Source organism: Salvelinus namaycush, chromosome 4 (genome assembly GCF_016432855.1).
Source record: "Salvelinus namaycush isolate Seneca chromosome 4, SaNama_1.0, whole genome shotgun sequence".
NCBI lineage: Eukaryota > Metazoa > Chordata > Actinopteri > Salmoniformes > Salmonidae > Salvelinus > Salvelinus namaycush.
Window position 1 is genome coordinate 312,979 of NC_052310.1, and position 24,133 is coordinate 337,111.

Below are 24,133 nucleotides of genomic sequence, written 5' to 3' on the forward strand. Positions count from 1 at the left end.
ACAGACGTGAAGAGGGCACAACAAAACCTATTCCCCCTCAGGAGACTGAAAAGATTTGGCATGGATCCTCAGATCCTCAAAATGTTCTACAGCTGCACCATCGAGAGCATCCTGACTGGTTGCATCACTGCCTGGTATGGCAACTGCTTGGTATGGCCAAGCTTCCTGCCATCCAGGACCTCTATACCAGGCAGTGTCAGAGGAAGGCCCTAAAAATTGTCGAAGACTCCAGCCTCCATAGTCATAGACTGTTCTCTCTGCTACCGCAGCGGTACCAGAGCACCAAGTCTAGGTCCAAGAACACCTGAACACCTAATCAAACGGCTACTCAGACTATTTGCATTGCCCCCCCCTCTTTTACACCGCTGCTACTCTGTTTTCATCTATGCATAGTCACTTTAATAACTCTACCTACATGTACATATTACCTCGACTAACCGGTGCCCCTGCACATTGATTCTGTACCGGTACCCCCTGTATATAGTCTCGCTATTGTTATTTTACTGCTGCTCTTTAATTACTTGTTACTTTTATTTCTTATTCTTATCCATATTTTTTTTAACTGCATTGTTGGTTAATGGCTTGTAAGTATGTATTTCACTGTAAGGTCTACACCTGTTGTATTCAGCGCATGTGACAAAAAAACATTTGATTTGATAATATAAAAGGAGAACCCTTTTTAAAAAACTTTTGGTTCCAGGTAGAACCCTTTTTGGTTCCATATATAACCCTTTTCACAGAGGGTTCTACCTGGAACCAAAAAGGGTTCTCCTGTGGGAAAAGTCGCAGAACCCTTTTGGAACCCTTTTTTCTAAGACTGTAGTGACCACATCTTGGTTTTAAATGCTTCAAATGGGCTCTTCCAATTTCTATGGTATTTCCCGTGACTCTTGTTCTTCATCTTTAACAGTGAGGTCCACACACACACATGCAAATCAGACATCTTTATTTACAAAATGGAAGATCAATTCCTGCATTTAAATGAGTCTTGTGTATCCATCATTGAATTGTCAAGCAGAGCCTTTGACTTTCACAGACACTCCGACAGCGCACTAACTATACTACTATGGGACATGGTGTGATTCACAAAGTTGCCTGGAGCCTTTGACCCTTCGAACAATTATGTCTCATTAATCTCTTCAGTCACAGAGAGAAATAAATGTTGTATTTCTTGTTTAACCTTTCTTCTTTCACAGTCTGGTTCGCTTCAGGCAGAGATAGTGTCTCAGAGGCCAAACCGTGTGTGTGTGTGTGACAGATTTTATACACCTGTCAGCAACGGTTGTGGCTGAAATAGTCAAATCCACTCATTTGAAGGCGTGTCCACATACTTTTGGCAATGTACTGTATATATTAACTCTGGCTCGTAAGCTAATTTCCTGCAATTGGCCATGGAGTTGAGTGTGTGCCTGTCTGCCTTCGCACAACGTGATCTGGCTTCAGCTGAACCAATTAACCGTGCTGAATAATTGATCTGGCGGTCAGTGAAACCGAGCCCTGTCACATGGGAGGATGACATCATCGTTTAGAGCTTGCCGAGTAAAGCTGGACTCCTTTTGTAGCAAGGTTACATGGCTGGACTGCCTGGAGTAGCCCATGTTGTTGGACCCACTATTATGTCCACTGTGACTATCTGATTACTGTCATTGGAGGACACTGACCAGACTGTTAGGACAGTTGAGGAGGTTACTGTGGACTATCAGACTGTTAGGACAGTTGAGGAGGTTACTGTGGACTATCAGACTGTTAGGACAGTTGAGGAGGTTACAGTGGACTATCAGACTGTTAGGACAGTTGAGGAGGTTACAGTGGACTATCAGACTGTTAGGACAGTTGAGGAGGTTACAGTGGACTATCAGACTGTTAGGACAGTTGAGGAGGTTACAGTGGACTATCAGACTGTTAGGACAGTTGAGGAGGTTACAGTGGACTATCAGACTGTTAGGACAGTTGAGGAGGTTACAGTGGACTATCAGACTGTTAGGACAGTTGAGGAGGTTACAGTGGACCATCAGACTGTTAGGACAGTTGAGGAGGTTACTGTGGACTATCAGACTGTTAGGACAGTTGAGGAGGTTACAGTGGACTATCAGACTGTTAGGACAGTTGTTGAGGTTACAGTGGACTATCAGACTGTTAGGACAGTTGAGGAGGTTACAGTGGACTATCAGACTGTTAGGACAGTTGAGGAGGTTACAGTGGACTATCAGACTGTTAGGACAGTTGAGGAGGTTACAGTGGACTATCAGACTGTTAGGACAGTTGAGGAGGTTACAGTGGACTATCAGACTGTTAGGACAGTTGAGGAGGTTACAGTGGACTAGCAGACTGTTAGGACAGTTGAGGAGGTTACAGTGGACTATCAGACTGTTAGGACAGTTGAGGAGGTTACAGTGGACTAGCAGACTGTTAGGACAGTTGAGGTTACAGTGGACTATCAGACTGTTAGGACAGTTGAGGAGGTTACAGTGAACTATCAGACTGTTAGGACAGTTGAGGAGGTTACAGTGGACTATCAGACTGTTAGGACAGTTGAGGAGGTTACAGTGGACTATCAGACTGTTAGGACAGTTGAGGTTAAAGTGGATAATCAGAAATGTGGACTAGTTTACCATCAGGACCATAAATTCATGATGACTGGATGAAAACCCTTAGTGTCTGAGGAGGAGGATGTGGGAGAGGATGAGGAGGAATATAAATAGATGGATAAGTCCTCTAGCATACTCTCCCAGACTCACAGACTCACACCCTCACAGCCTCTCACCCACAGTCACATTTTCCCACCCTCTCAGTCCCCCAGCAGCCAGGCTCCAGGCTCTCAGCCCCCCAGCAGCCAGGCTCCAGGCTCTCAGTCCCCCAGCAGCCAGGCTCCAGGCTCAGTCCCCCAGCAGCCAGGCTCCAGGCTCTCAGCCCCCCAGCAGCCAGGCTCCAGGCTCTCAGTCCCCCAGCAGCCAGGCTCCAGGCTCTCAGTCCCCCAGCAGCCAGGCTCCAGGCTCAGTCCCCCAGCAGCCAGGCTCCAGGCTCTCAGTCCCCCAGCAGCCAGGCTCCAGGCTCTCAGCCCCCAAGCAGCCAGGCTCCAGGCTCTCAGTCCCCCAACAGCCAGGCTCCAGGCTCTCAGTCCCCCAGCAACCAGGCTCCAGGCTCTCAGCCCCCAAACAGCCAGGCTCCAGGCTCTCAGCCCCCAAACAGCCAGGCTCCAGGCTCTCAGTCCCCCAGCAGCCAGGCTCCAGGCTCTCAGTCCCCCAGCAGCCAGGCTCCAGGCTCTCAGTCCCCCAGCAGCCAGGCTCCGGGCTCTCAGTCCCTCAGCAGCCAGGCTCCAGGCTCTCAGGTCCCCAGCAGCCAGGCTCCAGGCTCTCAGTCCCCCAGCAACCAGGCTCCAGGCTCTCAGTCCCCCAGCAGCCAGGCTCCAGGCTCTCAGTCCCCCAGCAGCCAGGCTCCAGGCTCTCAGTCCCCCAACAGCCAGGCTCCAGGCTCTCAGTCCCCCAGCAGCCAAGCTCCAGGCTCTCAGTCCCCCAGCAACCAGGCTCCAGGCTCTCAGTCCCCCAGCAACCAGGCTCCAGGCTCTCAGTCCCCCAGCAGCCAGGCTCCAGGCTCTCAGTCCCCCAGCAGCCAGGCTCCAGGCTCTCAGTCCCCCAACAGCCAGGCTCCAGGCTCTCAGTCCCCCAACAGCCAGGCTCCAGGCTCTCAGTCCCCCAGCAGCCAGGCTCCAGGCTCAGTCCCCCAGCAGCCAGGCTCCAGGCTCTCAGTCCCCCAGCAGCCAGGCTCCAGGCTCTCAGTCCCCCAACAGCCAGGCTCCAGGCTCAGTCCCCCAGCAGCCAGGCTCCAGGCTCTCAGTCCCCCAGCAGCCAGGCTCCAGGCTCTCAGTTCCCCAACAGCCAGGCTCCAGGCTCTCAGTCCCCCAGCAGCCAGGCTCCAGGCTCAGTCCCCCAGCAGCCAGGCTTCAGGCTCTCAGTCCCCCAGCAGCCAGGCTCCAGGCTCTCAGGTCCCCAGCAGCCAGGCTCCAGGCTCTCAGTCCCCCAGCAACCAGGCTCCAGGCTCTCAGTCCCCCAGCAACCAGGCTCCAGGCTCTCAGTCCCCCAGCAGCCAGGCTCCAGGCTCTCAGTCCCCCAACAGCCAGGCTCCAGGCTCTCAGTCCCCCAGCAGCCAGGCTCCAGGCTCTCAGTCCCCCAGCAGCCAGGCTTCAGGCTCTCAGTCCCCCAGCAGCCAGGCTCCAGGCTCAGTCCCCCAGCAGCCAGGCTTCAGGCTCTCAGTCCCCCAGCAGCCAGGCTCCAGGCTCTCAGCCCCCCCAGCAGCCAGGCTCCAGGCTCTCAGCCCCCCCAGCAGCCAGGCTCCAGACTCTCAGCCCCCCAGCAGCCAGGCTCCAGGCTCTCAGTCACCCAGCCACCCAGCCAGCCTCTTCACATATGAACAGTTTCTCTAAATGACTGATATAAGTCTATGGGATTTGTACGGCTTAGTTCAAACAGGAATTCAGACAGGCAGGCAGGCAGGCAGACCATTACAGTCGAGGAGCAGGAATCTGCCACAAGCAACATTGTGACAGTATGTCGACCTCCCCTGCAGAAAGGTTATGCCTTACCATGGCAATTCAGAACACTACCAGCATACTAATGGTTAAGAAGAGGTGGTACCGTTTATACTACATTCTCAAGGCTGCTGTTCACTGGACAACAACAAAAAAGGTTCTTACCAGCTCTTAAGGTTCCTTAGAGAACTATTGCTCGATAAAGAACCGGAGTTAAGTTTGTGGTACTTGACATGGCATCTACAGTTCTTCAGAATTCTAAAAGGTTCTTGAAATGTATGGAAGCCTGCAGATGTGTCACTATTTCATAGCACACAGCAAATTAACTAGTGTTGGTTTTTCAGTGTAACATTTCTAGTGTTGATTCAGGAGTTAAATTAACACTGTAAAGAGTTACATTAACACTGTAAAGAGTTACATTAACACTATAAAGAGTTACATTAACACTGTAAAGAGTTACATTAACACTATAAAGAGTTACATTAACACTGTAAAGAGTTAAATTAACATTGTAAAGAGTTACATTAACACTATAAAGAGTTACATTAACACTGTAAAGAGTTACATTAACACTATAAAGAGTTACATTAACACTGTAAAGAGTTAAATTAACATTGTAAAGAGTTACATTAACACTATAAAGAGTTACATTAACACTGTAAAGAGTTACATTAACACTATAAAGAGTTACATTAACACTGTAAAGAGTTACATTAACACTATAAAGAGTTACATTAACACTGTAAAGAGTTAAATTAACACTGTAAAGAGTTACATTAACACTGTAAAGAGTTACATTAACATTGTAAAGAGTTACATTAACACTATAAAGAGTTACATTAACACTATAAAGAGTTACATTAACACTGTAAAGAGTTAAATTAACACTGTAAAGAGTTACATTAACACTGTAAAGAGTTACATTAACACTGTAAAGAGTTACATTAACACTGTAAAGAGTTACATTAACACTATAAAGAGTTACATTAACACTGTAAAGAGTTACATTAACAATCAGTGGTGTAAAACAACCCCAGTGTTGGTGTTAATAACTAGAGTTGAACCAAAACCACACCCATCATTATCATATTTCCCAGCATGCTCCATTGCTGGTTGATTTTTAGGATTGTTTGTTTCAATATAATATTTGTTTTATTGATTAATTCATATTACGCTTCTCAAATATGAATAACATACTATTCCAATATGTTAGTTGGACTTATTGTACCTGTTACTGAAATGGTTGTTCCAGTTTAGATGTTTAATAAGGGAGTCTCATATCTTAGTCTTACCAATGCTGACAGTCATTCTGAATCCAGGTTGCGGGTGAATAAAACTTCCAAATGTTGAACATCCCCACTCTGGCTTGAGTCCAATTGGAATTACACAATAGTGATGGGAAGTTCGGCTCTTTTTACTGACTCTGTTCATTTCAACTCGTTCAGTCAAAAGAACGAGTCATTCGACTCATTTCGTTCAGTTGAGTCAGTAATGCCCACACAGCACCCCTTACCGGTAAGCAAAATGCCCATTCGTAGGATACCCGGAGACAAAGTCATTAATATCCGTTGGGTGATTGGTTGAGGATTCTTGGGTGCATGATGTCACTCTGAACCCTTACCAAAAACACGACAAACAATTTCTCTCGCCTCAGATCTGAAATTAGTAGTAACCACTAACCACCAACTTCAATGACAGTTAACATACAATTAAAACACAAATCTGATATTCCCGCACCCCAGTAACATTGCCGCAGAGGAGCTAGCTTGCTAGCTAGCTACAGTGTTTGATTCATATCAGCCATTTTCTTAGAAACAGCTCCGCCAGCTAGCAAAATGCTAATTTGCGACACTAGTTAACGTTAGCTAGACTCGGGAGCTCATGGGGACATAGGCTTCAACAGCCAACGGGTTTAGACAGGATTCCACCATGGGCAACAACAACGTTTGCTTTCAGACAAATATGTTAAACTCATAACTCCTCAGGCAGGAGCCACTAACTAAATTGTGGAGACATGACCTATTTTGTGATACATTTGTGTTAACTTGCTCATATCAAGCAACAAAAGAACCGCACACGGTAAAACAATTCAAGCTTCTGCAAAGGACCATATAAAACACACCTCTTTTAACAGGGACACAATCATGAAATAACAAGACACACCTGAGTCCAATAAAAGTCTCTAGGGCGGTCTCTGCCGCCCTCTGGTGCCAGGAGGAACCATGACATCAGTGGGCTTGTTTTTTGTATGATCAGACAGTGAAACTAAATAGATTGGTAGCTATCTGATTAGGCGTTCATTTATTTCCCAATTAATTTGATGATCAAGCTGAAGCTGGGTTTCCCCAAGTCATTAGATTGGTGCTAACTGCTCATTCCGGTGGCACGAGCTAAACCGACAGCTCTGTAGAGCATCTGATGTCACACGCTCAAGAAGGCTCAACCAATCACCCGATGGGTTTTATGTCGAGACTCATGAATATTCATTACATTTCCCACCTCCCCCCCTGAAGAAACTTCAGCTACTGGCGAATGAGGAACTTAAAACTAGAGAGAATCATGATTCTACAAACCTCTCGTTCACCATACGAGCTGTCTGTGACTGAGACTTAGAAATCTGTGCTTCAAACAATGTACATATGTGATTGCTAGGAATACAAAATAAGATTTTTTTATCGATACCTTCGAAACAAGGTCTATTTACGGCCTCAACCGGACTAGATTGTGAACGGCTCTTGGCAGAATGCTTTGACTGCCGCGTGGGAGATTTGCCCAACAGGCTATCGTTTGCGAACTGCAGCAGCCGCCCAAACGATTTGTTCTCAAGTTCGAATGTTCAGCAGAGACAGGCTGTGTATGTTTCGGTTCTACACAGCTGTGTCCATCGATAACATCCAATAATAAATTAAAGTGCATCAATTATCAGTTGTAAACATGTCTTTTTCTCCTCTATGCTGACTGCAACGTGATTTATTTTCCTGTGTGCGTACATGACAGACGGTTGGTGGTTGGAGCACGTCTCCGGGTCCACTGAACCGGAGGAGCGCACATTCTGCTGTAGAATTGATTGCGGCCAACAGGTCAACCAAACGACTAAAATGAACGAGTCACTCGGAGAAACAAATCGTGAGTCTCGAGCCAGTAAAAAGAGTAGTTCAAAAGAACTATCACTATTCGACGTAATTAACAAGCCAGCTGATGTGGCCTGTAGCCAGCTGGTCCTGATGTGGCCTGTAGCCAGCTGGTCCTGATGTGGTCTGTAGCCAGCTGGTCCTGATGTGGCCTGTAGCCAGCTGGGCCTGATGTGGCCTGTAGCCAGCTGGTCCTGATGTGGCCTGTAGCCAGCTGGTCCTGATGTGGTCTGTAGCCAGCTGGTCCTGATGTGGCCTGTAGCCAGCTGGGCCTGATGTGGCCTGTAGCCAGCTGGTCCTGATGTGGCCTGTAGCCAGCTGGTCCTGATGTGGTCTGTAGCCAGCTGGTCCTGATGTGGCCTGTAGCCAGCTGGGCCTGATGTGGCCTGTAGCCAGCTGGTCCTGATGTGGCCTGTAGCCAGCTGGTCCTGATGTGGTCTGTAGCCAGCTGGTCCTGATGTGGTCTGTAGCCAGCTGGTCCTGATGTGGTCTGTAGCCAGCTGGTCCTGATGTGGCCTGTAGACAGCTTAACGTGACTTGATGGTCCTGATGTGGCCTGTAGACAGCTTAATGTGACTTGATGGTCCTGATGTGGCCTGTAGCCAGCTGGTCCTGATGTGGCCTGTAGCCAGCTGGTCCTGATGTGGCCTGTAGACAGCTTAATGTGACCTGCTGGGCCTGATGTGGTCTGTAGCCAGCTTAATGTGACCTGCTGGGCCTGATGTGGTCTGTAGCCAGCTTAATGTGACTTGCTGGTCCTGATGTGGTCTGTAGCCAGCTTAATGTGACTTGATGGTCCTGATGTGGCCTGTAGACAGCTTAACGTGACTTGATGGTCCTGGTGTGGCCTGTAGACAGCTTAATGTGACTTGATGGTCCTGATGTGGCCTGTAGACAGCTTAATGTGACCTGCTGGTCCTGATGTGGCCTGTAGCCAGCTTAATGTGACTTGATGGAGCCTGATGTGGCCTGTAAACAGCTTTATGTGACTTGCTGGGCCTGATGTGGTCTGTAGACAGCTTATTGTGGCCTGCTGGTCCTGATGTGGCCTGTAGCCAGCTTAATGTGACCTGCTGGGCCTGATGTGGCCTGTAGACAGCTTAATGTGACCTGCTGGTCCTGATGTGGCCTGTAGCCAGCTTAATGTGACCTGCTGGTCCTGATGTGGCCTGTAGCCAGCTTAATGTGACCTGCTGGGTCTGATGTGGCCTGTAGCCAGCTTAATGTGACTTGATGGTCCTGATTTGGCCTGTAGCCAGCTTAATGTGACCTGCTGGTCCTGATGTGGCCTGTAGCCAGCTTAATGTGACCTGCTGGTCCTGATGTGGCCTGTAGCCAGCTTAATGTGACCTGCTGGTCCTGATGTGGCCTGTAGACAGCTTAATGTGACTTGATGGTCCTGATGTGGTCTGTAGACAGCTTAATGTGACTTGATGGTCCTGATGTGGCCTATAGACAGCTTAATGTGACTTGATGGTCTTGATGTGGCCTGTAGACAGCTTAACGTGACCTGCTGGGCCTGATGTGGCCTGTAGACAGCTTAATGTGACCTGCTGGGCCTGATGTGGCCTGTAGGCAGCTTAATGTGACCTGCTGGGCCTGATGTGGTCTGTAGACAGCTTAATGTGACCTGCTGGGCCTGATGTGGCCTGTAGCCAGCTTAATGTGACCTGCTGGGCCTGATGTGACCTGTAGCCAGCTTAATGTGACTTGCTGGGCCTGATGTGGCCTGTAGACAGCTTAATGTGACCTGCTGGGCCTGATGTGGTCTGTAGACAGCTTAATGTGACTTGCTGGGCCTGATGTGGCCTGTAGACAGCTTAATGTGACTTGCTGGGCCTGATGTGGCCTGTAGACAGCTTAATGTGACTTGCTGGGCCTGATGTGGCCTGTAGCCAGCTTAATGTGACTTGCTGGGCCTGATGTGGTCTGTAGACAGCTTAATGTGACTTGCTGGTCCTGATGTGGTCTGTAGACAGCTTAATGTGACCTGCTGGGCCTGATGTGGCCTGTAGCCAGCTTAATGTGACCTGCTGGTCCTGATGTGGCCTGTAGACAGCTTAATGTAACTTGCTGGGCCTGATGTGGCCTGTAGCCAGCTTAATGTGACCTGCTGGTCCTGATGTGGCCTGTAGACAGCTTAACGTGACTTGATGGTCCTGATGTGGCCTGTAGACAGCTTAATGTGACTTGATGGAGCCTGATGTGGCCTGTAGACAGCTTAATGTGACTTGCTGGGCCTGATGTGGCCTGTAGCCAGCTTAATGTGACTTGCTGGGCCTGATGTGGCCTGTAGCCAGCTTAATGTGACTTGCTGGGCCTGATGTGGCCTGTAGACAGCTTAATGTGACTTGATGGAGCCTGATGTGGCCTGTAGACAGCTTAATGTGACTTGATGGAGCCTGATGTGGCCTGTAGACAGCTTAATGTGACTTGATGGAGCCTGATGTGGCCTGTAGACAGCTTAATGTGACTTGCTGGGCCTGATGTGGCCTGTAGACAGTTTAATGTGACTTGCTGGGGCTGATGTAAACTGTGAGTTTCCAAGCCTCTATATTTCAGGGTAGAACTACACCTTCAAAAGAAGGATTTACGATTGTATTGCCTGAAAGAAATTATAATAACAACATCCAAACTCAAAAAAGATCTGGGACACTGTAAAGTCCATGGAGAATAAGAGCACCTCCTCCCAGCTGCCCACTGCACTGAGGATAGGAAACACTGTCACCACCGATAAATCCACTATAATTGAGAATTTCAATAAGCATTTTTCTACGGCTGGCCATGCTTTCCACCTGGCTACCCCTACCCCGATCAACAGCCTTCCACCCCCTACAGCAACTCGCCCAAACCTCCCCCATTTCTCCTTCACCCAAATCCAGATAGCAGATGTTCTGAAAGAGCTGCAAAATCTGGACCCCTACAAATCAGCCGGGCTAGACAATCTGGACCCTCTCTTTCTAAAATGATCTGCCGAAATTGTTGCAACCCCTATTACTAGCCTGTTCAACCTCTCTTTCGTATCGTCTGAGATTCCCAAAGATTGGAAAGCTGCCGCGGTCATCCCCCTCTTCAAAGGGGGAGACACTCTAGACCCAAACTGTTACAGACCTATATCTATTCTACCCTGCCTTTCTAAGGTCTTTGAAAGCCAAGTTAACAAACAGATCACCGACCATTTCGAATCCCACCGTACCTTCTCCGCTATGCAATCTGGTTTCAGAGCTGGTCATGGGTGCACCTCAGCCACACTCAAGGTCCTAAACGATAACTTAACCGCCATCGATAAGAGACATTAGGGGAGGGGAGATCCGGAACCTTTCTGTTTTGGACTGTTTTGTTTCCGGAAATCTATTTGGCCGGATCCGGTAACTCTCATGGCATGAAATAAAAAATATTGTTCACTTTTTGCACAAATTCTACTAAAAGTGATCAGAGTTGCCTCTTTGTTATTTCTCCAGTTCATCTTTGTTCTCCAGCTGGATTTTCTAAGAGTTCATTCGGGTTAGGCTGGCCGGGCTTACGGTTTGTGTGACATTGTAAACTGTGTTTGAGACCAACGCGTGGCTGTGTGAGAAGCGTACCTGTATCTCTCACAGAACTATACTGAACAAAAATATAAACACAACATGTAAAGTCTCGGTCCCCATTTTTTCATGGGCTGAAATAAAATATCCCAGAAATATTCCATAGGCACAAAAAGTGTGTTCATCTCAACTTCTTTTCTCAGGAAATACCCAGCAGTCATTTCGAAAAGACCCAACACAAAGCTTTCATTCATTTACAAAACTGTAGATAGATTACAACATGGTGGATATGGAAAATGTTTCAGACTGAATGTTCATCCAGCCCCTAAATCTAATAATGACGAGAGACTGGATGGAAAATCAGACTACAGTAGCTCATAGCACCAGTAGGATCAAGCTAAACTCAATATTTCCTCTAGCTGTAGTCCTTCAGTCATAACTCAAATGAAACAGCCAACCATTCATTTATATTAGTGTTAGCAGACCAGCTGTCGTTTCTAGTCTGGCACCATATCGATCGCTGGGGTTTTCTTATTGGGAACATGGTATTAGTTGATATATAGATCTGATAATGTTGTTGATATACATCCTAGAAACACCATGTCCAATGTGTTCTCAGGGACTGAATCCCTGCAATAAAAGTGACTCTGTAGATCGGAGCATGATACCACAGTGCCCCCTACAGGTAGACTGAGGACTTACAGCGTTTCATCATTACTGACTTGATGGACACAAACAGAAACACTGTTATGAATTGACCTGGGGGGCGTGTTCAGCAGGGCAGTGTGGAACGTTCCGACAGGCTTTTCTTTTAATTGGCCAGAGTGGATGTTAGAGCCTGCAGACAGAGCGTGTAAATGTAGCCGTTTTGGATATGGTGCTCCTATGGTGCTCCTATGGTGCTCCTATGGTGCTCCTATGGTGCTCCTATGGTGCTGCACTTGTTCCTTGGGGCTACAGCCTCTGCTGCTTCTCTCTGAAGATAACCATGACTTATCCATAGATAACATCACCAACGACGATCACCAACGACGATGAGATAGGGAGGAGGTCAGAGACCTGGCAGTGTGGTGCCAGGACTACAACCTCTCCCTCAACGTCAGCAAGACAAAGGAGCTGATCCTGGACTACAGGAAACGGAGGGCCGAGCACGTCCCCATCCACATTGACGGTGCTGTAGTGGAGCGGGTTGAACGGTTCCTCTGTGTCAACATCATTAAGGAATTAACATGGTCCAAACACACCAACACAGTCGTGAAAAATGCACGACAGCGCCTCTTCCCTCTCAGGAGGCTGAAAAGATTTGGCATGGGCCCTCAGATTTTAAAAATGTTCTAAAGCTGCACCATTGAGAGCATCTTGACTGGCTGCATCACCGCCTGGTGTGGCAACTGCTTGGCATCCGACCACAAGGCGCTACAGAGGATGGCACAGAAAGCCCAGTACATGACTGGGACCAAGCTCACTGCCATCCAGGACCTCTATACCAGGCGGTGTCAGAGGAAGGCTCGTAAAATTGTAAAAGACCCAGCCACACAAGCCGTAGACCGTTCTCACTGATACCGCATGGCAAGCGATACCAGAGCGCCAAGTCTGGGACCAAAAGGCTCCTGAAAAGCTTCCACCCTAAGCCATAAGACTGCTGAACAGTTCATCAAATGGCTACCCTGACAACCTGCACTGACTCTATGCACACTGACTGGACTCTACCCACACACTGACTGGACTCTACCCACACACTGACTGGACTCTACCAACACACTGACTGGACTCTACCAACACACTGACTGGACTCTACCCACACACTGACTAGACTCTACCCACACGCTGACTGGACTCTACCCACACACTGACTGGACTCTACCCACACACTGACTGGACTCTACCCACACACTGACTGGACTCTACCAACACACTGACTGGACTCTACCAACACACTGACTGGACTCTACCAACACACTGACTGGACTCTACCAACACACTGACTGGACTCTACCAACACACTGACTGGACTCTACCAACACACTGACTGGACTCTACCCACACACTGACTGGACTCTACCCACACACTGACTGGACTCTACCCACACACTGACTGGACTCTACCAACACACTGACTGGACTCTACCAACACACTGACTGGACTCTACCCACACACTGACTGGACTCTACCCACACACTGACTGGACTCTACCCACACACTGACTGGACTCTACCCACACACTGACTGGACTCTACCCACACACTGACTGGACTCTACCCACACACTGACTGGACTCTACCCACACACTGACTGGACTCTACCCACACTGACTGGACTCTACCCACACACTGACTGGACTCTACCCACACACTGACTGGACTCTACCCACACACTGACTGGACTCTACCAACACACTGACTGGACTCTACCCACACACTGACTGGACTCTACCCACACACTGACTGGACTCTACCCACACACTGACTGGACTCTACCCACACACTGACTGGACTCTACCAACACACTGACTGGACTCTACCCACACACTGACTGGACTCTACCCACACACTGACTGGACTCTACCCACACTGACTGGACTCTACCCACACTGACTGGACTCTACCCACACTGACTGGACTCTACCCACACACTGACTGGACTCTACCCACACACTCACTGGACTCTACCCACACACTCACTGGACTCTACCCACACACTGACTGGACTCTACCCACACACTGACTGGACTCTACCCACACACTGACTGGACTCTACCCACACACTGACTGGACTCTACCCACACACTGACTGGACTCTACCCACACACTGACTGGACTCTACCCACACACTGACTGGACTCTACCCATACACTGACTGGACTCTACCTACACACTGACTGAACTCTACCCACACACTGACTGGACTCTACCCACACACTGACTGGACTCTACCCACACACTGACTGGACTCTACCCACACTGACTGGACTCTACCCACACTGACTGGACTCTACCCACACACTGACTGGACTCTACCCACACACTCACTGGACTCTACCCACACACTCACTGGACTCTACCCACACACTGACTGGACTCTACCCACACACTGACTGGACTCTACCCACACACTGACTGGACTCTACCCACACACTGACTGGACTCTACCCACACACTGACTGGACTCTACCCACACACTGACTGGACTCTACCCACACACTGACTGGACTCTACCCACACACTGACTGGACTCTACCCATACACTGACTGGACTCTACCTACACACTGACTGAACTCTACCCACACACTGACTGGACTCTACCCACACACTGACTGGACTCTACCCACACACTGACTGGACTCTACCCACACACTGACTGGACTCTACCCACACACTCACTGGACTCTACCCACACACTCACTAGACTCTACCCACACACTGACTGGACTCTACCCACACAGACTGGACTCTACCCACACAGACTGGACTCTACCCGCACACTGACTGGACTCTACCCGCACACTGACTGGACTCTACCCGCACACTGACTGGACTCTACCCACACACTGACTGGACTCTACCCACACACTGACTGGACTCTACCCACACACTCACTGGACTCTACCCACACACTGACTGGACTCTACCCACACACCTTACGATAGAGGAAACTAAGTCTAGATTCAACCTTACGATAGAGGAAACTAAGTCTAGATTCAACCTTACGATAGAGGAAACTAAGTCTGGATTCAACCTTACGATAGAGGAAACTAGATTCAACCTTACGATAGAGGAAACTAAGTCTAGATTCAACCTTACGATAGATGAAAACAAGTCTAGATTCAACCTTACGATAGAGGAAACTAAGTCTAGATTCAACCTTACGATAGATGAAAACAAGTCTGGATTCAACCTTACGATAGAGGAAACTAGATTCAACCTTACGATAGAGGAAACTAAGTCTAGATTCAACCTTACGATAGATGAAAACAAGTCTAGATTCAACCTTACGATAGAGGAAACTAAGTCTAGATTCAACCTTACGATAGATGAAAACAAGTCTGGATTCAACCTTACGATAGAGGAAACTAGATTTAACCTTACGATAGAGGAAACTAAGTCTAGATTCAACCTTACGATAGAGGAAACTAAGTCTAGATTCAACCTTACGATAGACGAAACTAAGTCTAGATTCAACCTTACGATAGAGGAAACTAGATTCAACCTTACGATAGAGGAAACTAAGTCTAGATTTAACCTTACGATAGAGGAAACTAAGTCTAGATTCAACCTTACGATAGAGGAAACTAAGTCTAGATTCAACCTTACGATAGAGGAAACTAAGTCTAGATTCAACCTTACGATAGATGAAACTAAGTCTAGATTTACCCTTACGATAGAGGAAACTAGATTCAACCTTACGATAGAGGAAACTAAGTCTAGATTTAACCTTACGATAGATGAAACTAAGTCTAGATTTAACCTTACGATAGATGAAAACAAGTCTAGATTTAACCTTACGATAGAGGAAACTAAGTCTAGATTTAACCTTACGATAGATGAAACTAAGTCTAGATTTAACCTTACGATAGATGAAAACAAGTCTGGATTCAACCTTACGATAGAGGAAATCAAGTCTAGATTTAACCTTAGCCTGCAGCTTTGATATGTGCTGAGAGAAGGACAGTGTACCGTCTAGCCATACTCCCAAGTACTTGTATAAGGTGACTACCTCAAGCTCTAAACCCTCAGAGGTAGTAATCACACCGGTGGGGAAAGGAGCATTCTTCTTACCGAACCACATGGCCTTTGTTTTGGAGGTGTTCAGAACAAGGTTAAAGGCAAAGAAAGCTTGTTGGACACTAAGAAAGCTTTGTTGTAGAGCGTTTAACACAAAATCCGGGGAGGGGCCAGCTGAGTATAAGACTGTATCATCTGCATATAAATGGATGAGAGAGCTTCCTACTGCCTGAGCTATGTTGGTGATGTAAATTGAGAAGAGTATAGGGCCTAGGATCGAGCCTTGGGGTACTCCCTTGGTGACAGGCAGTGGCTGAGACAGCAGATGTTGTGACTTTATACACTGCACTATTTGAGAGAGGTAGTTAGCAAACCAGGCCAAAGACCCCTCAGAGACGCTAATACTCCTTAACCGACCCACAAGAATGGAATGGTCTACCGTATCAAAAGCTTTTGCCAAGTCAATAAAAAAATAGCATAGCATTAATTAGAATCAAGGGAAATGGTGACATCATTTAGGACCTTTAAGGTTGCAGTGACACATCCATAACCTGAGAGGAAACCAGATTGCATACCAGAGAGAATACAATAGACATCAAGAAAGCCAGTCAGTTTTTCCAACCCTTTTGATAACTAGGCAAGTCAATTAAAAACGAATTCTGATTTACCAAGAAGCAAAAGGCCTCCTGCGGGGACGGGGGCTGGGATTAAAAATAAAATGTAGGACAAGACACACATCGCGACAAGAGAGACACCACAACACTACATAAAGAGAGACCTAGACAACAACATAGCATGGCAGCAACACATGACAACACAGCATGGTAGAAACATGACAACAACACGGTAGCAACACAAAGATGGTACAAACATTATTGGGCACAGACAACAGCACAAAGGGCAAGAAGGTAGAGACAACAATACATCACGTGAAGCAGCCACAACTGCCAGTAAGAGTGTCCATGATTGAGTCTTTGAATGAAGAGATTGAGATAAAACTGTCCAGTTTGAGTGGTTTGTTGCAGCTCGTTCCAGTCGCTAGCTACAGCAAACTGAAAAGAGGACGGACCCAGGGATGTGTGTGCTTTGGGGACCTTTAACAGAATGTGACTGGCAGAATGAGTGGAGGATGAGAGCTGCAGTAGACATCTCAGATAGGGGTGAGTGAGGCCTAAGAGGGTTTTATAATTTATAAATACAGAGATGACCAGTTTACAGAGGAGTATAGAGTGCAGTGATGTGTCCTATAAGGAGCATTGGTGGCAAATCTGATGGCCGAATGATAAAGAACATCTAGCCGCTCGAGAGCACCCTTACCTGCCAATCTATAATTTACAGCTCCGTAATCTAGCATGGGTAGTTTATCCCTGCAGGTGGTCACTGAGTCTGAGGTACTAAAGGAGCTCCTTAAACTTGCCCTTGTCATCACCAAGCCTATCTCTGACCTTTTTCAACCTGTCTCTCCTCTCTGGGGAGGTTCCCATTGCTTGGAAGGCAGTCGCGGTTTGTCCTTTATGTAAAGGAGGGGAGATCAAGCTGATCCTAACTGTTATAGGCCTATTTCTATCTTGCCCTGTTTAAATAAAGGTTAAACAGAATAAAACAAATAATAACTTAATGTCAAGTGTTACGGTCTTACCCCATGTCACTCATTATGAAAATATATGTGTTAGTCATTTTGAAGCTGCAAAAGAGGTCTAGCTCTTCCGTGTCCCTGGTGTATTTAATTCTAGGCTATATTAAGGTTCATATCTAAGAGCCCTCCAAACCTGATGATCCTATATTAAGACTATCTCAAATAACTGTTGTAGTTTTTTTTGGTTCTTCATAAAATATTCGGCAGCCATCAAAATAATAAAAATGTATTAAAAAAAATAATTCTTATACCTTTAAAAATCATTAGATAGACAGCTGCCTCTGATTGGGAACCATACCAGGCCAACATAGAAATAGAAAACTAGAATGCCCATCCAAATCACACCCTGACCTAAGCAAATAGAGAAATAAAAAGGCTCTCTAAGGTCAGGGCGTGACAATAGTTGCCTTTTAGTTGAAACTCTTTATAAACTACCTAGAGTATTTTAAAAGTTGGTATTTTCAAATAAACTACAAAATACAACAATTTTCTGCCCAGGTCTGACACGCACATTACCAGGACCAACTCCTACCTGTACATACTGTAGGTTGTTCATGTGATCATCTTCGCTCTTGATTGGTATTCCTATCCAGCTCGAAGGACCAATTTAGGTTGTGTTTGATACTGATTGATTTGAAGAGGAAGGGCAGAACATAACATTATTACAAACCAAAAGCACAACATTCCTTTACATAGGGATCTCAGAGGTTGAAAATTCCATGGACATTTCTATGTAATTTTAATTAATTAATGTGTGAAGTTTACAGCCTTTCATGGCCCTTTCCATTTGGTTTGAGGAATCAAAACACCAAGAGAAAAGAGGTTTAGCAGTAGCTATCAAAAACAAGGCAGGCAGAGGCAGGACAGAGCTTCCACCCGGCTGTATTCAAGTCCTGTCTGGCAACTAAGCTGATTGGAGAGAGAGGGGGGTGGAGAGAGATACACACGAATGAAGAGAGACAGAGAGACAGAGAGACAGAAAGAGACAGAAAGAGAGAGAAAGAGAGAGAAAGCGAGGGAGAGAGAGGAGCAGAGCAAAGGGAAAGACGGCGAGAGACCTCTGCCAGAGTCTAACCACCGACACTACACAAAAAAGAGTAAAGTATTCCCTTTTAGTGGCTGCAGTGTTACATTTGAGTGAAGACAAATTGGACACAAATCATCTGGACCGCCGTCCAAAGGGGTAGGTGAGGGTAGCAAAGGTGTGGGGAAAGGCAGAGGGGAAGAGCAGATTAAAATATTTTGAAAAAAAGCTTCTGGCTGGCAGTTGAATCAAAACAACCCAGAGTATGGCTGCTCTGTCGTGGCTCAGTGTTCAAGAGGCTGGCCTCTCTATCTGCTCTGGCTTTGTTGCTGTCCTGAATTCAAGACCCTTTCATCCCCCTCCACTCTTCACTGCTGTCATCCCTTCCTCTCCATTCTCCACTCCGCCTCTCCGCTGAGCCTGTTACTACAGACCTGGGGATAGAGAAGAAACAACTTCAACATTGATAAACCCCCAATCAATCCTACAATCTATTGCTACTGTTTCTGTCAGTCAGTTTACCTCAGTGTTTGGGTGAATTTACATACCTTTCTTTTGTTCCCTGGATGCTGCATCATTTAAAGCCTCCAAAAGCTTGTCCAAAAAAGTCAAAGTGTCTATTCTATTCTACTGTTAGATTATATGTACAACAATGACATCCTCTTTTCTTCTCAGAAAACTCAACTATTCTAATTATCTCCAAAGTTTATTGCTTATGAATCTGTTCGCACAACCTCAGAGATTCGGCTTCTTCCCCAAGGCATGGTGTGGTGAAGGAACTGAGGGGCGATGTGGTGCGGAACTGAGGGGCGATGTGGTGCGGAACTGAGGGGCGATGTGGTGCGGAACTGAGGGGCGATGTGGTGCGGAACTGAGGGGCGATGTGGTGCGGAACTGAGGGGAGATGTGGTGCGGAACTGAGGGGCGGTGTGGTGTGGAACTGAGGGGCGGTGTGGTGCGGAACTGAGGGGCGATGTGGTGTAGAACTGAGGGGCGGTGTGGTGTAGAACTGAGGGGCGGTGTGGTGCGGAACTGAGGGGCGATGTGGTGCGGAACTGAGGGGCGATGTGGTGCGGAACTGAGGGGCGATGTGGTGCGGAACTGAGGGGCGATGTGGTGCGGAGCTGAGGGGCGATGTGGTGCGGAACTGAGGGGCGATGTGGTGCGGAACTGAGGGGCGATGTGGTGCGGAACTGAGGGGAGATGTGGTGCGGAACTGAGGGGCGATGTGGTGCGGAACTGAGGGGCGATGTGGTGCGGAACTGAGGGGCGATGTGGTGCGGAACTGAGGGGCGATGTGGTGCGGAACTGAGGGGAGATGTGGTGCGGAACTGAGGGGCGATGTGGTGCGGAACTGAGGGGCGATGTGGTGCGGAACTGAGGGGCGATGTGGTGCGGAACTGAGGGGCGATGTGGTGCGGAACTGAGGGGCGATGTGGTGCGGAACTGAGGGGCGATGTGGTGCGGAACTGAGGGGCGATGTGGTGCAGAACTGAGGGGCGATGTGGTGTAGAACTGAGGGGGCGATGTGGTGTAGAACTGAGGGGCGATGTGGTGTAGAACTGAGGGGCGATGTGGTGTAGAACTGAGGGGCGATGTGGTGTAGAACTGAGGGGCGATGTGGTGTAGAACTGAGGGGCGATGTGGTGTAGAACTGAGGGGCGATGTGGTGTAGAACTGAGGGGCGATGTGGTGTAGAACTGAGGGGCGATGTGGTGTGGAACTGAGGGGCGATGTGGTGCGGAACTGAGGGGCGATGTGGTGCGGAACTGAGTGGCGATGTGGTGCGGAACTGAGTGGCGATGTGGTGCGGAACTGAGGGGCGATGTGGTGCGGAACTGAGGGGCGATGTGGTGCGGAACTGAGGGGCGATGTGGTGCGGAACTGAGGGGCGATGTGGCGAGGAGCTGAGCGGCGGTGTGGTTCCTTGGTAAACACGTATTTTTCTGTTAAATTCAATATAAAGAGCCTGTCAAGAGAAGTTCTTTAATCCACTGCTAAAGTCACAACCAGCCAAACGGAAACCCCCCTGACCTCGGATACAAGAACCATTGAACAGAAGTCATTATTCTAACCGAGCTATTAGAATATGCTTTTGTAAATGAATGAAGATGTGAATGTTTCAGTCCGAGAATCTCTCTCTTCTGGCACTAGAGTCCTGCATCAGGCAACAACGTTGGTGGTCCAGGAGTTGAGAGAAAACTTGGAAAAATACAATGGCGCAATTACACTTGACATGTGGACTGACGATTTTAGGCAAGGTGGGCTTTTGGTTTCTCTCCCTCTAAAACCAGAAAGAAATCATTCTAAATACCAAACTGTCTTTATTTGCCTCTGTGTGGAAGAGTGATATCCCCTCTGTTGAAAGTGAGTATCTGAAATAGTGTTACATCTGCTCCTGCCATGCCCTCTACTGCTCATCCTGTGTCTCCTTGACCTGCCGCCACTCCCCAGTACCCTCTCCCTCTCTCTCTCTCTGTGTGTGATTGTGTGGCAGGAGACAGGTGTGCTGGAGTCAGAGCAGATCCCCACCAGCTGCAACCTGTTCCATAATCAAGACCTCTGCAAATACTCAGTCCTGCCACTTCCACGCTGCCAGATCGTAATCTCTGCTCAGTCAGTCTACGCTTCTAGCTGTTTGTTACTGTTAGGGCCTGTTATCCTGTTGGGCCTGTTTCCCTTGCCTGACGCTGTTTTCCTCTCAGTTCCGCCCACTCTGACTCTGGTTCCTGTCTCCAGTTCCACGTCTCCTCATCCTGCTACTCTGTCCTGGATTCCCCACTCTACTACTCCCTTGGATTCCCCTCCAGACCTGCTTAACCTGTCCCAACCCCTCTCGCTCCAGCCTCAGCCTCCGCACCTGGTTTCCTGCAACTCACCTGAGCTTCCCCTGGCCTGAACTCCATCTTCCCCCTGTGTTTCAATAACTTCCTTGGTTACTTCATCCCAGTCTCCTCGTCTGAGTCTGCTCTTGGGTTCCAATCCACGTAACAAACAGAGTCCTTCTTTGCTGAGGTGAAGAAGAGACTGAATGAGAGTCCAGCGAGGAGGGGGAAAAAGTTGCCCATATTTTCAAGATCTGTGCTTAAATGAAGCAGCTGTCTGGTTTGGTTTCTGGGTGAGAGGAAGAGTGAGGGTGAGATGCTTTGGTGACATTATGTTATGGACTGAGAACACTAGTACAGATAGGGAGAGACAAACTGAATCCCCACATAAAGTCTATTCTGTAGCTTGGAACACCAGTGCCCCCTGGAGACTAACTAGAGCACATGCAGTGTCTGATCATCAGCACCATCACTGGCTTGATGGACACAAATTATGAGGAAAAATAGTTTGCACAGCTAGAGGGAGAGGAGGAATTACTCATTGGGCAGTCTCCGCTGTCTTCTCTGATATACAATGTGTAGAACAGTGGGTGGGCTGAATACCCTGGTACCACTACACTAGACAGGTGCCAGGTTGGCCTGCAGTGTGAATACCCTGGTGCCACTCCACTAGACAGGGGCCAGGTTGGCCTGCAGTGGGAATACCCTGGTACCACTCCACTAGACAGGGGCCAGGTTGGCCTGCAGTGTGAATACCCTGGTGCCACTCCACTAGACAGGGGCCAGGTTGGCCTGCAGTGTGAATACCCTGGTGCCACTCCACTAGACAGGGGCCAGGTTGGCCTGCAGAGTGAATACCCTGGTACCACTCCACTAGACAGGTGCCAGGTTGACCTGCAGTGTGAATACCCTGGTGCCACTCCACTAGACAGGGGCCAGGTTGGCCTGCAGTGTGAATACCCTGGTGCCACTCCACTAGACAGGGGCCAGGTTGGCCTGCAGTGTGAATACCCTGGTGCCACTCCACTAGACAGGGGCCAGGTTGGCCTGCAGTGTGAATACCCTGGTGCCACTCCACTAGACAGGGGCCAGGTTGGCCTGCAGTGTGAATACCCTGGTGCCACTCCACTAGACAGGGGCCAGGTTGGCCTGCAGTGTGAATACCCTGGTGCCACTCCACTAGACAGGTGCCAGGTTGGCCTGCAGTGTGAATACCCTGGTGCCACTCCACTAGACAGGTGCCAGGTTGGCCTGCAGTGTGAATACCCTGGTGCCACTCCACTAGACAGGTGCCAGGTTGGCCTGCAGTGTGAATACCCTGGTGCCACTCCACTAGACAGGTGCCAGGTTGGCCTGCAGTGTGAATACCCTGGTACCACTCCACTACGTGATTGGCCTATCTGGCTTATATGATCGTGATGTCATAATGCTTCATGACAGTGTCATAAAGTGTATTTTCTTAGTCCAAGTCGGCGCCCCGGGACGTCTTCCTGGACACTCGGAGGTGGTTCCGGATGTCTCCACCGTTCCCGTGGAGTACCAGGATCTCCAGGAGGTGTTCAGCAAGTCCCGGGCCACTTCCCTTCTGCCCACCGCCCCTATGACTGCGGGATTGACCTTCTCCCTAGCACCACGCCGCCCCGGGGGCATCTGTACTTGCTGTCGGGACCTGAAACCAAGGCTATGGAGGACTACATTGGGGACTCCCTAGCCACTGGATTTATCCGTCCCTCTTCTCTCAGCGGCCATTACGAATATCTGGTCATGCCCGTTGGCCTCACCAATGCCCCTGCCGTGTTCCAGGCTCTGGTGAATGACGTTCTTCGCAACATGCTGAACCGGTTCGTTCTCGTCTACATTGATGACATCCTCGTCTTCTCCCGCTCCCCCCAAGAACACGTGCTCCATATCCGGCAGGTTCTCCAGCACCTTCTGGAGAACCAGTTGTTCGTTAAGGCGGAAAAGTGCGAGTTCCATCGCTCCACCATTCCCTTTCTGGGCTACATCATCTCTGCTGGGAGTGTCCAGATGGATCCCGAGAAGGTGAAAGCGGTGGTGGATTGGCCTCAGCCTACGTTCAGGGTGCAGCTGCAGTGCTTCCTGGGGCTCGCCAACTTTTATCGCCGCTTTATCCGAGGTTACAGCACCCTGGCCTTCCCCCTGTCTGCACTCACTTCTACCAAGGTTCCGTTCACATGGTCCTCTGCCGCTGACCGGGCATTCCGGGACCTTTAACACCGCTTCACCACGGTTCTGATCCTGGTTCATCTGGACCCTTCCCGTTAGTTCATAGTGGATGCTTCAGATGTTGGAGTTGGGCTGTTCTGTCCCAACGTTCTGCCCTGGACCTTAAGCTGCATCCCTCCTCAAGACCACCTCCAGGTATCGACGACAAGAGGATCGCCATCGGACCCCGGCTCCCCGGTATCATCTCGGGATCTGCCCCTCCGGGTGGAATCCTGCAAACTCTCCCCCCGGTTTATTGGCCCGTTCCTCATCTCCAAGATCATAGCCCCTTTGCTGTTCTTTGCTGTTCTTTGCTCTCCTGTTGCCCTGTACCCTTCGTATACATCCCACCTTTCATGTGTCCAGAGTCAAACCCATGTCTCACAGCCCTTTGTCTCCCGTTTGTTCAAGTCAACCAGAGTTGAATGTCTCAGCTCCTGCTTTTCCCCAGTCTCTCTTTCCTCGCCCTCCTGTTTTGACCCCTGCCTGTCCTGACTCTGAGCCCGCCTGCCTGAC

At 48.7% G+C, this 24,133-nt stretch overlaps 1 protein-coding gene across 1 annotated transcript; it reads left to right on the forward strand.

Annotated features, from left to right (window-relative positions):
* The first annotated feature begins 2,641 nt into the window (after positions 1 to 2,641).
* On the forward strand, positions 2,642 to 4,420 carry LOC120045306 (spidroin-2-like). Its single transcript, XM_038990186.1, has 2 exons — positions 2,642 to 2,654; positions 2,793 to 4,420. Exons 1-2 carry the CDS (start codon positions 2,642 to 2,644, stop codon positions 4,418 to 4,420), a joined length of 1,641 nt encoding a protein of 546 aa, XP_038846114.1.
* Positions 4,421 to 24,133: the final 19,713 nt, after the last annotated feature.